General features: G+C 42.5%; 1 protein-coding gene across 3 annotated transcripts in view; it reads right to left on the bottom strand.

Moving 5' to 3' along the window:
- Positions 1–899: 899 nt before the first annotated feature.
- DHRSX (dehydrogenase/reductase X-linked) overlaps positions 900–17352 on the bottom strand; it is a 176890-nt gene continuing 160437 nt past the window's right edge. For all 3 annotated transcript variants that reach the window (XM_077343330.1, XM_077343329.1, XM_077343331.1), the window contains exon 7: positions 900–1352. In XM_077343330.1, coding sequence (XP_077199445.1) covers positions 1164–1352 — 189 coding nt within the window. In that variant the 3' untranslated portion in view covers positions 900–1163. The remainder of the gene's footprint in view (positions 1353–17352) is intronic.

Below are 17352 nucleotides of genomic sequence, written 5' to 3'. Positions count from 1 at the left end.
GGGAGGAAGGAGCCAAGGAGGCATGCATGCAGTGACTGTTTAAGAACTGGGATATGTCAGAACTTCAGCAACAATGCCATGGAATGATTCTCTAGTGAGGAAGTGGAGGGACAGGATGACATTGGCCCTAGAACATCACCAGCCCTTACTGACACCTGAACCCCATTGTCACAGACACTCTCCTCCCACCCTGCAGGGGACTTGAGGCCAGAGAAGCAAGCATGGCCCCATCCTCCAAGCTTGGCAATGAGCAAGCTGGGTCTGGTGGCTTCCCAAAGCAGCCAGGTTTGAACCACTAGCCCAACTGCAGAGGGTGACTCTTCCATTGTCATGTTCCTACCCCTGCTACCACGGTGCTTGAACAACAACCTCAGGACACCCAGGAAGAGCACCACTTCTAAACATCTAGCAATGAGGACATGGAGCTCAGCAGTGGAGACACTGGAAGAGGCAGTGAGACACCATGGCCAGAAGAGGTGAGGTTGTACTAACAGTGGGAGGCAGAAGGCAGAGTTCTGCAGATAGATAAACCATATTGGAATTTATCTTTTCTACTACACACTATTTACAGGTTGCCATCGTTGTGGCCAGGACCAACAGAACAGGACAACTACTGCCACATGATCAAGCAAGGTTCTTCTAGGAATTTGTAATATTTCCTAGGAAGAATAGGGTATCCAGCAACAGTCTGGATCCAAGCTTACATGCTCAAGTATTTTCTTCCATTTATTTATTATTATAGACTGGTGATGTTCAAAGAAAAAGGTATATGATCAGCTGAAAAGAAGATTCATTACTATCTGAAGCTGCAGAGTTAAGTTGAATATTCCTTGGGTAGAATGTATTTTAGCTTCAAGGGACAATCCCTTTACCTATTAAAGAAAACCCTTAATTCTACATATGGTTAAAGATATTCTTTTTTAATCACAGACTGGAACATTATGATTACAAAATGGATGGTTAAGTTCAAAACCACCATACACACAATTCTGGCTGGAAATATCTTGCCCACCATCACCACCAGTCTGGTAACTCAAACAGAGTTCGTATTTGCCCGTGTGACTGAACAGTGAATTCCGGAAATATGGGTGATGCTGCATGGTACAGGCCAGTGAGACACGTTGCATTCATGCAGCAAGCCATGGCTATTTTTTGAGATCTGTCTAAAAGACTGTATCAGGAATCCCAACAAGCTTGCAGCTTTCTGTCCAGAGTCTTCTCTGCAGCTCCTCATCATAGGAGAGATCAAGAGATTTTGTCCTTTGCTCGTTGTAAAGATAGCAGCCGCCAACTCCTTCCAGCTCTGATGAAACTGCTGCATAGATTGATGTGGATGCACCCTCCTCTGGAGTCTGTGGATTTAAAAAAAACGAAAGCAAAATAACAGCATGTAGAGCAAGGTTCATTGAGAAACACACATGCCAAACTTTACTCGGCAGCCTGAAACAGAACTGTGTCTCACTAGTTAAACCTGGAAATATTACAAGAGCGGATTTCACAACAACAAAAAATTTTCTGTTCATAATGTTAAGTGAACATTATCCAGTCTGTCTTTTGAGCAGGAAAATGTATAAAACAACATGCATGGGATCCAGCTGGGAGGTGGGGGGACGCTAAATGCCATTTGAAGTGGAGCTTTTCTTTCTGCCAAGAAACCTGCTGTTACAGCCTGACCACAGAGATAGTCAGATCATGTGACGAGCAAACTTCAAGCCCACATATGAACACACCCTGATACTTAGCCTCATTGAACACAATGGGACTTAGTTCTGAGTAAACATAACAGGGCATCACATTGAACAGATGGATGGAGATATTGAGTTTTATCTGTCTGCAGAGCCATCCATGCACCTTTTGGATCAGTATGATCTGTTCTGGATTTATGGAGTTTCTCAAAGTTCAGTCCAAGGAAGTGTGGACCATTTCTGATTTCAAGCACTGAGATTTGGGTTATCGGTATAGTTCGGGCAAATATTTGGGGACATTTTTCAGCTAATCCCACAAAAGGCCAAGATTGTCAAAAAGTAGGAAAGCTTAAAAGACACAGAGCGAGTGAACCTCACTGTATCTAAATAGTGCTACCACATCAGATTTCCCCCTCTCTGCATACTTGCTATATGTATTTAAGGGTTAGTTCTATGATTAATAGACTATTTTCAAAGTATGTATAACCTGACTAGTCTAATCCCACGTGAGCACCACACTGGAAAACATACTGAGAGGAACAATCCTGAAGGTCAGGTGTACCTGCCAGTGCTGTGTCCTAAAATATGAAGTAGAAACAGGCATTATGCCTCATCTCTTCTTTTGGCTTGCCCCTACTGCTTCCCTCTGTAATTTTGCATGAGCTGGAGTGCAACGGAGGCAGGGAGTTATGTGTTGCCTGGTAACCACTTTGCTTAGACAGTTTTGATGTCCTACGTGGCCAAACAAAGCCTCTGCAATTTCCTCTCCTAGATAAAGTCATTGTCTACACCACAAACATGTATCAGAGCCACGCCCCATTCTACATCGTTCTGGCCGCCATTCTGTGACTGTCTTTGTTTCTGAACAATTATCATGAGTATACACACATACACACAAATCTCCCCTGCAATTTCTAAAGGTGCTTTGGGTGAAATCCATGGAAATTAAACATGGTTTGAGTTTGTCAGAACTTTTTCATAGTATTTTAAAGCCTTCGCTAAAATACTGAGTAATTATTTATCCCAGAATACATACTTTCTTCCTTCTCTAAGTGAAATTTTTTATGGCAAGAGGGAGGGAAGAAAAAAAAAGGAGACAATGCAGATGACACAGCCCCCTCAGGATCTGTATCCTTTCACAGTAACAGGCCCCTCACATTTTGTCTGCCACCTACAAACTGAGCAGGAACTGAATTGTTGTCACATTTTCCAGCAGCCACAAATCAGCCAGGATGAAAACTGTATGATAGAAAAAAACAACAACACAGAAAATGACATTGCTCATTCCAGTTCATCACAAAGAGAGGGGGGAAAAGAGAAAGCAGAAGTCAATGAATGGAAAGGAAGGACAAGAAATATGCAAATTAAAGTGACCTCTTGTTTTTAAAAAGAGGAAAAAAGGCCCATTTCTGTGGTCTTTAAATGTTGTATTTTAAAAAGAAATGGAATGACTTTGATAGGATTATTGCTGCAAAACAACTTTATGCATAAACTACCAATACTTTAGTGCTGATGTCCCTAAGAATACTGTGGTGCCCACTGACACCTTTCCTGGAGCCTGCAAAGTGCTTTTATAAAGTCGGGAGGCCCTGTTGCATGTTTGCCCAGTAGGGCAGGGGTAGTCAACCTGTGATCCTCCAGATGTTCATGGACTACAATTCCTATGAGCCCCTGCCAGCAAACGCTGGCAGGGGCTCATGGGAATTGTAGTCCATGAACATCTGGAGGACCACAGGTTGACTACCCCTGCAGCAGGGCATCTAATTGGCTGTTCAGATTAAAAGGCATCATGCTAAACAGAGCTTCTACTTGAAATATTGAAAAGTTAACTATTACAGCTATAGAAACAAGTTTGAGGCCAGTAGCACTTTTAAGATCAACCAAAAAAACTTTGTTGATCTTAAAGGTGCCGCTGGACCCAAACTTGGTTCTGGTGCTTCAGATTATTACAGTAACCCTCCTGAAACTATCACAGTTATAGATAACATGGGCCCATTCTGCACACATAGGATAATGCACTTTCAATGAGCTTTTGCAGCTGGATTTTCCCGGGCAGAACAGGAAAATCTACTTCTAAAGTGCATTGAAAGTGCATTATCGATTGTGTGCAGACTAGGTTGGCTCCTCCTCCTGAAATAGCCATTTTGTGTTTCAATCCACTGCCTCTGGCAGCCATTTTATGATGATTCCTGCCATCCTGCATCAAAATTTCAATGGTGCCCACAAGCTTAAAAAAGTTGTATTTAGTAGTATTCAGTCAGTACTTATTCACAAACTGGCAAACTATCATATTTTATATTTACCACACTGCAATCAGTTTTCAGCCATTGACGAATATCAGGCTCGTTTACGTAATCCATGCTAGCTACATCAACATGGCTGTTTTCAAATCACTAATCTCTTTGTAAATGCCAGTCTCTGGCATTTCACTGTAGTTTTTAACATGGAGAGTGCCCAAGATCACAGGATGCCTACAGGGATGTTGGGAAATGGGCCTTACTCACTGTCAGTAGTTTTGGTCCAAGATTTTATAGTCCGTATATAATAATGTCACACCAGGAAGTCATTTATTTCTCAGCAGCATAACAAACACACTTTGGAAAGCAGGCACCAATACTGACATTACTAGCATAATTACTCATTTTATCAGGATGAAACGTTCTTTACTCTTCCACATGCTGATGAAGGTGTGGGTTATACGTTCAAGGGTATTACATTCAGTAATGCAATATGAGCTAGAGATTATGATGACCTGGGTGTTGGTAAATGAAGATTGGGGTTTAATCTAGCATAGCAAGGATATTGGAGAATTTCATTTGCACAGAGATTTATAATCAAAGTGGCATTTCTGTCAAAAAGAAAATGAGTGCATGTCACAGGAAAAACCAAACAAAAGTAACAATTTGTATTCATGCGATACCGTTTGCCTAAAATTTAATAGATTTTAGTATATATTACAAAAAATTTATAGGGTTTGTAAAAAAAAGGGGGGGGTTGGATCTTTCCTTTCCCAATGTATTATTTTAGAATCATAGAATAATAGAGTTGGAAGGGACCTCATGTGTCATCTAGTCCAACCCCCCTCAGTTTAGCCCACTTCTCGAGCCTATCAAGATTATCCTGTATTCTGTTGCTGTCTTCAGTTGTGCATGAGCTGTTGTGTTCAGTTGTGTTTGCTACCCCTCCCATCTTGTTTCTCACTATTCTTGTGTTTTGTAAAAAAAAAACCAAAACTTATTTCATCAGCTGAATTATAAAATCCTAGGAGACACAGAACTTATTCCAAGGGATTAATACGTTTAAAACATTATTTTCCTTACCCTATGACTTTTTGCATAGGGAACTGCAAATACAGTTGCAAATAGCTAAACCTTAAAGTGCTTTCTAAACACTGGAGGCACACATTTACCAATTTGGCATGGTGGCAGCCCCACTGGGCCACCATCAGTGCACTGTGGCAAAGTAACATGCTCTGCCACTTCCTGCATCCCCATGGGAAACATTTTTTGGTTGCGGACCAGGTCAGCAATCAGGTAGTGAGTGAGCAATCACTTTGGGTTTTATAAAGTTTACTGATGATAATGATAATGCGCAGTAATGGGTTTAAACTACAAGTACAGCAATATAGGCTCGATATCAGGGGGAAAATGTTCACAGTCAGAGTAGTTCAGCAGTGGAATAGGCTGCCTAAGGAAGTGGTGAACTCCCCCTCACTGGCAGTCTTCAAGCAAAGGTTGGATACACACTTTTCTTGGTTGCTTTAGGATGCTTTGGGCTGATCCTGAGTTGAGCAGGGGGTTGGACTAGGTGGCCTGTATGGACCTTTCCAACTCTATGATTCTGTGGTTCTGTGATAAATCTAATACATTCTGAATGCAGGATGCTGCTGGCTTCAGTGATCCTCCAACTGACTTGGGCCCCAGGCAGTTTGTTCTTCCAGTTACTCCTCTTGGTGTTCCTGCTTATACACAGTATCTTACAGGAAGAAACAGGTACAGTGTGAGAATCTATTGGCCCTAATGTAATCGGTAGACACAACCAATTTACACATCCTGTAGATGAGAGTTTTCATTTGGAATAAAAAAATCTGGATTAAAATATTCTACAACAGTATCTCTGACCAAAAAGATTGCTCTTCAGTTTATGACACAGTTGAAGAATTCTGAGTCTTTATTTTTCCAGGCGAAACTGATCTGCACCCCTTTTGGAAGCCATCTTGGGATCCAGTGGCATTTATGGAACAGAACTCAGACAGCATAATCCAGACATAGTGGATATCAACTTGTTTCTAATCAGTATTCTCCAACACTTGTGCCTGTCTCACTGATAGACTAACCCAAAGGTACCAGCAATGTTATTAGTCACTGCAGCAGCTGGGGTAGAAAGAAATTCACTGCCATGGAAGTTACAGTAACCTTTAGTTGAGGGTCTGTGAAAAACTACGTGGATTATATTAGACATAATATGTAATTAAGAAAAACATTTTGAAAGTGAGCATGAAGTGAGCAGTGACTCACGAAATCTCATACCCTGCCTCAAACGGTGTTAGTCTTTAATGTGCTCCAGGACTCTCGTTTTTTTCTCCTGCTACAGATAGAATGCCAAGGATATCCAGTTGATCTACATTCTACTAATGTCATCTAGGTCCTTCGCAAAACTATACTGGGGACTTATCTTGTCAAGACATGTCATGGCCACTCACTTATTATATGCTTACAGTAAATCGACATTGTATTTCATACAAATCTCATTGCGGTTAAGACAAAATTACAAAGTCAATACAATACGGTCCTGTCTTCAACAGGCTATCCTTTGTTCAAGCTCTGCTGTGGAATATTTTCTAAAGAAATGGGATTTATTATAAAGCCATACTTGCCATGCATGCATTCCTTTTTTTAAAAAAAATCCTATTCTCTTTCCTATCTCTCTCTGCTACCATTTCCCATCCTGTGCTTTGTTACACTTTAAAATTCACCTTGCTCAACTTTGTGTCTCGGGGATACGCCAGAAGATCCAAATATAGGCATCATTTATAAGAAGTTTTTTTATTATTATTATTGTTGTTGTTGTTGTTGTTGTTGTTGTATTTATACCCCGCCTCCCCCCGAAGGCTCGAGGCGGCTTACATAACCCCATCCCCAAAAATCCATAAAATAACAATAAGTTCCAATACATTTACAATAGTGGCAACAATGATGGCTTAATCTTACTCATTTAGTCTCCACATCTTCAACTACAGAAGGGGGGGTGACATTCTCTACCGCCAGTTTGTGAGGCGGGGGCTGATCTTCTTACCGCCCAGCCTCAACTATAAGCCTGGCGGAAGAGCTCTGTCTTACAGGCCCTGTGGAATGCTGGTAATTCCCGCAGGGCCCTCAGCTCTTCCGGGAGCTCATTCCACCAGGTTGGGGCCAGGACTGAGAAGGCCCTGGCCCTGGTTGAGGCCAGGTGGGCTTCCTTAGGGCCGGGAACGACCAATAGGTTAGCCCCCGCAGAGCGTAAAGCCCTGCGGGGGATATAGGACGAAAGGTGGTCCCTCATATATGCTGGGCCTAAACCACAGATGGCCTTGAAGGTCAAAACCAAAACCTTGAACCTGATCCAGAAGGCAACCAGTAACCAGTGCAGCTGCCTCAGAACTGGCTGGATGTGGGCCCTCTACGGTGTAGCTGTGAGGACTCTAGCAGCCGCATTTTGGACGAGTTGCAGTTTCTGGGTCAAGCCCAGAGGCAGGCCAATGTAGAGCGAGTTACAGAAATCTAGTCTGGAGGTGACCGTCGCATGGATCACTGTGGCCAGGTGTTCGGAGGACAGATAGGGCGCTAGTAGCCGAGCCTGGCGAAGATAGAAAAATGCCCGGCTAGCTATCTGTTTAACCTGTGTCTCGAGTGTTAGTGAAGCATCAATGGTCACCCCTAAATTCCTGGCCTGAGACACGATATTAAGTTGCGTCCCGGCCAGAAAGGGTAAGCGCGCTTCCTGATCTGCCCCCCTACGGCCCAACCACAGGACCTCCGTCTTGGAGGGGTTGAGTTTCAGGCGACTCTGCTCGAGCCGTCCAGCTACGGCTTCCAAACATCTGGCAAATGGATCTGGGGGGGAGTCCGGGTGGCCATCCATGAGGAGAAAGAGCTGGGTGTCATCAGTGTACTGGTGGCAACCCAGCCCATAACTCCATACCAGTTGAGCCAGAGGGCACATAAAGATGTTAAATAATGTAGGAGAGAGCACTGAGCCCTGTGGGACCCCACAAGGGAGCCGGTAAGGGCCCGATACTTCCTCTCCTACGGCTACCCTCTGTGTCCGGTTTTGGAAGAAGGAGCATATCCAGCGTAACGCAGTACCCCTTATCCCCATACCGCCGAGGCGGCTCGCTAGCAGCTTGTGATCAACCATGTCAAACGCGGCCGACAGATCTAAAAGAACTAGCACAGCAGAGCCACCTCGGTCTAGCTAATTGTGCTGTATAAGTAGCCTCAAGGTTCCCTGCTTTGCCATGGACAGAAACCACCTTCAGAACTGAATCTGTTTATGCTGAAGTTGAGCTGTTATAAAAGACTGATGATGATGGTGCTGAAACAAAAGTCTTTTATAACAATCTTTCCTTTGCTGACAATTTGTATCGCATGTCTCCATATCCATAAAGTTTTGTTTCAGATTTTTAGATGTTCAGTTTATCAAGCTTCTTACAAGTGGTATATAAGCTAGTGAGACAATGTGCACTTTGATCATTTGTGCTTGTATTTAATAAAGCAAAACAAAGAGAATATTTTGTTCAAGTAGAATCTGGAAACCTCAGATTTTCAGATACCAGCATATTAGAGTGAGCTGAAATAATTAGCACACTTGGTAGTTATTCCTGCATTAGAAACATCAATATTTCATTAAAAATAATAGCACATTAATTTCAATATACAAAGGCACAGTTGCAGTCTCGCTCAACTCTTTTTAATTTTTTCTAAACTTGGCAGGAGATTTGCTTCCTAATGGAATATGCTCACTGCTGTCTCATTACTGAACCCAATCAACAGATTGGCAATTAGTTTACTATTTTCACAAGTTAGGAAGTGCTAGTTTCCCCATCCATCTCTGGCTTGAGATTTATAAACTTGCTGGATAAATATCTCCTGTTATTAGAACAGTGTTTAGTAGTCTACTGAGTTTTAACATTTGATCACAGAGAAAGTCATTCTTTGCTATTAACCATAGTTCTGTAGCTGTTGCATCATTCCATAGCCAACACAACACTTTTGTTAGTCTTCCCTCAGTGAATAAGCAATAGCTACTCAAAATGGTTTTAAAATGAGGAAGCAGGGGTTCAAAAATGGCCGGGGGGGGGGAGGACCAGATGATCTGATTTTTTTGGAGCAGGAAAATGGCAGGTGCAGAATGGTTAAGCTTTTCCTTTCTGCCCTGTTAGTTCCGCATACCAAATTACTTCCTTCCTGAGTGGCTTTTTCAGGCATAAAGGTAGTTTCTGATTACATTTTTTAAAAATCATTCCTACAATCAATTCTCTGTGGGAAGTACTGTTGTATGCAGATTAACAAGGCCTAGATTACTGCATAAACTGGTGAGATCCCTTAAGAAACATTGAACAAAAGTTGTAGCTATAAATATAAAATGTTTGTCCCAACAAACTATGTATCCTCAAATCAGTTCTGGCTCCTATGTACATTTTAAAACCCAAATGAGGGGTACTTGTTCGAGAGCTAATAAATAATGTAGACTATCTTTCCACCTCTATAGCACATCATTAAGAATCATTTTAATAAAGCACCAGAATAAGCTTTAAATATAAACTGCTGCATTTTAAAAGATATTATAGTCGCATCAACCAAAAAATGACCCATTTTTAGTACAGCAACTGTTTACTAGAACTATAAAATAAAAGACTGACAGTCCACGTAACTCCTTTTGTTTCAATTTCAGACCCCCTCAGTTGAGTCTCAATGTGATTCTCAGGACCATGACCCAGATGAAACCCAAGAATCTCATTTCAGCAGCAGAGAGGAGGAGTTTCTTGGCATTGCATATACTATGTACCACAGAATTATATCTCATTAAACCAAGCTACTTATAATCCACCCAAAAGCTTACTTTTTTCCAATTTATGACTATGCCAGATATTATAATTGGTGATCACATATGTGCAAGTTTGAATAAATGCAAAAAGATTGGCAAGATACAGCATGTCAAATACAAATGTTGCCTTTTTTCTTCTCTTGTAAATGTTGCTCTTTATTTCTAAGTGTACAGAGAAAAAACAGACTGTACTTGTTCACGGATGAGGAAGAAGTATCTGTGTATTCTAAGATTTTTACTTAAGAATTCTCAGCCATGGCTTTACTGTTTCATCTTAGGCCAGTCACTCATTTCTGCACCTCACTGTTCATCAGCTGTAATGTCTCCAACCCCCGGGCCTCAGCCCGGTGCCAGGCCGTGAGAGCCTCGGCAGCGGGCCGCGGCTCCCTCTCCCCGACCCCCCACAGCAAGAAGCTCGCCAGGCCGTGAGCAAATTGGCCGGCAAAGCTTCTTGCTGTGGGAGGGGGGAAAAGGAACAGCGTTCGCAGCGGCGCAAACACGCATGTGCGAAACTGCAGTGCGTGCGTGTTTGCGGCCCCGCCAGACGCAAACGCGCACGCATGGCAGGTCTGCGCATGCACGAAACTGCCGCACGTGTGTGCGTTTGCAGCCCTATCAGGTGCAAACGCGCATGCACGGCAGGTCCGCGTATGCACGTTTGCATGGGCCCCAGGTCTCCCTCTCCCCCCATCCCTTGGCAGTGGTCTGCAAGTGGAAAAAGGTTGCGGACCACTGCTCTAAATGATATAAATATATTCTTTTAAACCAGCCCTTTTAAACCTGTTGACCATGGAGGAGATCCTGAATAATTTTTCAGGCTTTGAGGAGTCCCAGAAGTGATGTCAGCTGGCCACAGCCCCCAGAAGAGACATGACATGGGAAGTGACATCACCACCTGAATTAACAAGCAGGTTTGAGGAGGACTGAGGAAGGGGGGAGAGAGAGGTGGCTATTAAAAGCAAGAGTATTTTATTGATGGTTGGATTTCTACCCCACCATCTCTCCAAAGACTCGTGTAGGTGTGCAGGCCCCCTCCCAGGCACAGAAACCACAAAACATTTGGGGGGGGTAGCAATGGAAGCAGATGGTTCCCTAGCTGGTGGCCAAGTCCATAAGGTAGGAGGAGAAAGGCCACAGATCCCCTTTGGAGCTTCTGAGGACCCCTGGGGCTCCACGGAAACCTGGTTGGGAATCCCTGTTTTAAACAGTATAGTACACAAATATTATATATCTAATATTGTAATATGTAGATGTTTTGCCGTTGACTAACAGCACTTCAGTCTTGTCAACAAAGTTTTTGTTTACTGCCCCTCATCCATCCTGCTGCCTCCTCCAGGCATTTGTACGAGGGCTTTCAGTCCTACCCAACTAAATTGTTATGGGGAAATAGAGGAGGAGAGTGCTCGCCACTTATTGGTGGCACTTCACTTCAAATCTTTGGTGACTTCACACAGCAGTTTCACATGGATTTTAAGAAAAGAGAGGAAAAGACAAATGTATGCTACTTTTAATGTTTTAATTAAGACTGGAGTTAATCGAGATAACGGGGATATCAACTGTGTATTTTTTTGTTTTCTGTTTTCTGCTGCTGATTTTGACCTGCCCCAACCCAAGAAGTAACTTCTACACTAAATTATTTTATACCCTCTGTGAGGATTCATAATACTTCTCTAAGGAACTAGCTGGGTATTAGGAAAGTGAAACTATCACAAGAATTAGTGTTTTATGGTGTGTGTGGGGGGGTGTCATAGTCTGATCAGCACCTTTGAGAACAAAACTTTAAACAAACATTTGCTTTTTCACTAATCGTATAATCTTAATGAATGAATGAAAGAGGGCTGACCTTTCAGTTCTTAAATCTATGTTCACTAAGAGGATTATGACTGTGAACTCTATAAAGCCTAAGGCCTGGAACACAGATGGGGCGAAAGAAAATGAAGTTAATTTTTATTCAAACTAAAACAGTTGGCATCACTCTGAGAGATAAATTGCTTTAATTATTTCCCCATTGCTAAACTTGTGTTCCCATCATTTCATGAAAGCAAGGCATTTGCGCTTGCTTTAAACAATAAAATCAGCTGAGAATGGAAAGTACATCTTAAGAACACTGAGTACCAGAGGACTAAAAACCAAATTGAGAGTAACCATAGTTCTTTATAACACTGAAGTCTGATGAAAGAAGCATACTTAATATTGGCTTTGTAGTTCCTTAAGAGTTACTTCAAAAGATGTACAGTATTTGGTAGGTATTTTAGTTCAGTTCAATTTTTACTTTTTTTTTCTAGTTTGACGTTTCTGGCCTAGTTAAAAATGAAAGCCATTACATTTAAAATTTTGAGTTTAAGAATTCCCACACATTCTAGAAAATATTTCCTACTTTAGAGGCATGCATGGTAGCGTAAAGCTTACTGTGGCCCGTGGTTTCAGGCATCAAAGCTGAAGCTTACCTCTTACTTTAAGATCTATACTGCCTAATCTATTTATATTCCATGATACAGCTTTCAAACCGACTCTTGGGTTGGAAGCAAATGTCTGAGATTTGTATGATCCTGCTTAGAGTACCTGGGATTACAAATGAGAGTCATTTCTACAGATCTACTCAGTACTTGTGCATAAATTACATTTTATCCCTCATGTGATTCCCTTTGCTGCATATTTCTCTGCCCACAATCTCTGCACCCCCATACTAATCATCCAGGAATTTATCCCAGCTCACCACCACATAAATAATTCAGCTTTCATTCTCAGGGGACAAGTTTCCCAGCCTCTCACTTGGACAAAGATGCACATATGAAAGACACAGGCAAACTCCGGGACAATCAATGATAAGGTGTTAGGTGAAAGAGTAGTGAAATTGAACTTCCCAAGAAAAATGACAGAGATTGAATGGCCAGTCTAAGGGATGCATGAGTTAAGGAACTATGGGTAAGCTTTGGCTCAAAAGGATTCTTCTGGATCCTGGGGAAACTATTAATTGGTGGACAGATCATTGTGTGTAAGTGAAGGATGCTAGCTTCACTGGAAGATCAGTTTATAAGCGGCCCTAGGGGCAAAACAACACATGCATGGCATCACAATAGGATCTCCATATGGTTCCCTTTTCACGGTGGTATTGGAGGGGACATACATTCTGTGTATGGCTACCAACTCTATGTTGAGGAATTCTTGGAGATTTCGTGGGGGGAGAAACCTGGAGAGGGCAGGGACCCCTACAGGTTGTAATGCCATACAGTCCACCCTTCAAAGCAGCCATTTGCTCCAGGGGAACTGATCTCTGTTATCTGGAGATCAGTTTTACTCCCAGGGCCCCACCTGGAGGTTGGCAACCTTGATACTGAGTGAGGTTGGCCTCTTTCCTCCTGTACTATTTCCCTCATATCACTGTAGCTTATTCCTTCCCCTACCTAAATTTCCTTGATTATTGTCAAACTATTTTCAACGAACGAGAGTTTTCTCTTATTCTTCTGAGGGTCCAGCAGCTACATATTACAAAGTCCTTGTGCTTGTTGGAGAACAATAAGAGGACTTTGCATCTCATGTGCCATAGGATTATTGTGTCTCACAAGCTGATTCCACACCAGCATTGCCACACTGAGCTGCCAGTGGAGTTGCATTTTCTGTGCCATTTTCTGTGTCCCCATGGGGGACCTTTTAGCATGACAGACATGGTTTGTCCCAGATTTTTGCCTCCCAATGGATGCAGCCGGGGCAGAAAGGTTCCACCACATGGGGGGGGGGGCAGGAGGGTTGCAAGAAGGTGGGCTAGCATGACAACACAAGAGAAAATTGCCCCATTCATCCCCATGGCACAGAAAAGCGCTGTGGAGCCGAGTGGGGCATTTTCTGTCCCCTCTGGGTCTCTGTAGCAGGGGGAGCAGCTGGGCCTTGAAAGTCTGGCTCTTCCACGTTTACACAGGCCTGCAGCTGGACAGGCCCCATTGGCCCCATGGCCCCATGGTGACAAGGGGAATATGGATACATCTTCATTCCCTTCCCAAGGGGCAATAGAAGGCATGATCCACACCAGGCCTGGGCTGGGGCTAGGACAGTGGTGACATCATGTGGTTGCAGGGATTAGCCTCTTAGCCACACGGGCACCAGCCTGGCCTTTTCGGTCCATGTGGAATCAGCTAGAGACACCAATGAGCCCTTTTCTTTTTGCAAACTATAGTAGACAAAGAGAAGGGGCTTCAGCCTCTATGCCTTTGATGTTTTTATTAGTTTAAATGTAAAAAAAGAAAATGAAATAATTCGCTTTGGAAGCAAAGAAGCTTTTCACAGTATCCCTGATCCTCTACATCAGTAGTCCCCAACCTGCGGGCCGCGGCCCGGTGCCGGGCTGCGAAGGCCATGGCGCCAGGCCGCGGCTCCCTCTCCCTGCCCCTCCTGCAGTAAAAAACTTCCCAGGTGCAAGCTTGCGGCCCGGGAAGCTTCTTACTGTGGGAGGGCGGGGAGAGGGAATCAGGGCCGGGCTGCGCATCGGGCCGCGCATCGGGCCGCGCATGGCGCATTTGCGCATGTGCAATGCGCGGGGTGTGGCCCGATGCGCGGGCACAGCCCGATGCCCTGCCAGTCCCCAGCCTCAGAAAGGTTGGGGACCACTGCTCCACATTTCCCGGTTACGGGGAAAATGCTGATTAATCAAATTACAGCAATTATCTGACTCCAATGGTAACACGAGAAAGAAATTTTACTTACAACAGAAGCACATCTTACATGACATATTCATGTAAGAACATATAACTTGTTAACAGTTTAACAGTTTAACTTCAAAAACAGGTTAACTTGTTACAGCTTCAAGCCCAGGTAATAGAAATAAGTCCTATTACAGTCCTGAAACAAAAAACAAGCAATGACCTTTCTCTTAACACTTTCACTCCCAGATGCTCTTGCATGTAGAGTTAAAATAGCCAACATTTTCTGTGTTTCAGGAAATCTATTCAAAGCGAAGATTTGAAAATCAATGGGGATTTTGAACAAATATATTTATAGGAAAATGTGCCCATAGTGATGTGTGTAAGATGTTATGCACAGTATCTACAATGTGAAATTCTTGGCAGAAATTGGCACAGGATACTGAGTAAAGTTCAACAGGTACTTCCGTACAGTACTTTTTGCCTGACAGATGGCTTGGGAGGCTGGGAAAACAAATACTGTGCTCACAATTAGCTACTACACTGCTTTCAAGTGCCAAACAAGGGCAACTATGCAGAGTGCTGAGCTCCACAGGAAAGCTACCATGTCCTCACTTTGGAATATCACATGGCTATTTAATTAAAAAAGAAATCATTAGAGCCTCTTCACAAGGCTGAGATCCTTGCCAGTTCTTCTGTTTTTAATCATTACTGTTATGGTTGATTCAGACACCCATAGATTATTACGTATTTCCTCACCTCATTCTCCTTTCTGGTTTGCTGCTATATGGAAATGCCTTTAAGACTAATCAATGAGGATAATTGCATTTAATGAGAAGCTGTTCCATTTTAAATAAAAAATTGGTTGTAATACACAAATAATGACTGAACCCTTGAAACAAGCATGTTTTTCTCCCAGTTAAAATTCACCTTATTTAGAGATAGTTTCATATTCACATCTATAGGGCTTCAATATTGTCACAGAGAATCAATGAATATTCTATAGTGCAATCCTAAAAAGAGTCACACCGTGCTAAATCTGTTTAGAATCATAGAATCATAGAGTTGGAAGGGGCCATACAGGCCATCTAGTCCAACCCCCTGCTCAATCCTGTTTAGGATTACCCTGTGTATTATTTACATACTGTATAATTGGGAAAAAAACCCAGTCTCTGCAGCCTCAATTGCTGGTTTGGGAGAAGATCCCATGGAGCATTTTTGAGGATGAAAGGACTTCCAGCCATGTGTAACATTCTTACTTCTCCTCTTCTACTGTAGCGCACAAATACTTCAACATCTTGAGAAGCATTTTGGATTGCAGCAGTAGGGGACATGAGAAGGGATCTACAGGTACAAATTCTTTCATCCACAGAAATGCCCTTTGTATGTTGTGTGCTATACATTATTATTATTATTATTATTATTATTATTATTATTATTATTACAATTTATTGCCCACCTCTTCCCAAAGGCTCGAGGCGGGTTACAACGTCTTTACTTTAATTTTTTGTTCTGCTGTTTTATGTGATATTGCCAAGTAATATCAAGCCATATCAAATAATTTTTGTTAGGCATAATTGAACAACCCTCAGACAGTATAATTCATCTTGTGTTTGTTGCATTAAAATGTCCATCCTATCACAAAAAAAAAACTGCAGTGCCAGAAGAAATTGGCTGCACAATCATTTGGACTATTTAAGATAAAACAAGAATTAAATGACGTAATGTTCAGTGCTAGTAAAATAAACTGAATTTTAAATCAAGTAGAAGAATCTCTGTATAATTAATTCTAAATAGGAATTTCAGAGAGTAAATTGAAGACTGGGAAACCACTCTGAACTAATCAGGAGAAGGGTGGTATGATGGACAGTTCAGCTCTTTTCTGCCGACTACCAGTTCCCTTTAAATCCCAGTTGGAATGTTCAGTGAGCCTGTAACAGCTAATAAGTTCCCTGAGAAACTTGAGAGAAGATGGGAGAATTGAAACAAAACTAACTAGCCAAACCAAACAAAAAATAACCAGTTAAAGCAGTTAAACTGCCATTTTTTACAGACAGGATTTGAAACAGGTTTGGAAAACTTTGTTTTCAGGAGACAGCATTAGTTTTGGATGATTGACTTCAGGGAAAGTAGTCTGGTTAGGTGTGGTATCCAGGAGATACAATAATTCTATAGCACACAATAGTCTTTCATTAGGTCGTGGTAGCTCTGCACTTGAATTAAATAACGCTGGATCCAGTCATCCAGAATATCCTCTGAAAGTGGGGACTGGCTGTTATTTTCTCTACTCTGTCCTGTACCCAACACAAGCTCTAAAATACATATTTTTAAGCTTTGTTACTCTGTCTAAACCCTTAATCTAGCCTTTCTCAACTTTTTTACTGTTGAGAAATAATCTTCAGGCTTTAAGAAACCCCAGGAGTGGCACAATCATGCAGAATATGATAGGGAAGCATAGCTGTGTACATGGCTATCCAAGGCCTTCCCTGGTGTTATGAGGGGTGGCGGGGGGGGGGGGGGAGCAGGGTCGCTTTGGTCACTGTTGGTTATGTCTGGACCCAACCAAATGCCTGGTGGAAGAGCTCCTCCTTGCAGGCCCTGCAGAACTGTTTAAGCTCTGTCAGGGACCTGCTCTCCTCCGGGAGCTCATTCCACCAGGTGGGGGCCAGAACAGAGAATGCTCTGGCCCTGGTCGAGACCAGGCGGACTTCTTCGCTTGGGAAACTCAGAAAAAGTGTCCGAGAGACCAAAGATTTGAACTGTATGTTTCTCCCTTCAATCTGGGCTTGGAAAGGGTGAGGGGAGAAAGAAAATAACTTGATTGCCTGGATGATTCTAAATTTATTTTAAAAGAAGGAAATGATGCAGGATGTGAGATCCTGGGGAGTCTATGCTTTACTATTATGCAAAACCATCATATACATCTAATTCTTATACTCAAAAGCTAT

Source organism: Paroedura picta, chromosome 6 (assembly GCF_049243985.1).
Source record: "Paroedura picta isolate Pp20150507F chromosome 6, Ppicta_v3.0, whole genome shotgun sequence".
NCBI classification, from domain to species: Eukaryota; Metazoa; Chordata; class Lepidosauria; order Squamata; family Gekkonidae; genus Paroedura; species Paroedura picta.
The sequence above is the reverse complement of the archived record's forward strand: the minus strand, read 5'-3'. Positions and strand labels throughout refer to the sequence as shown.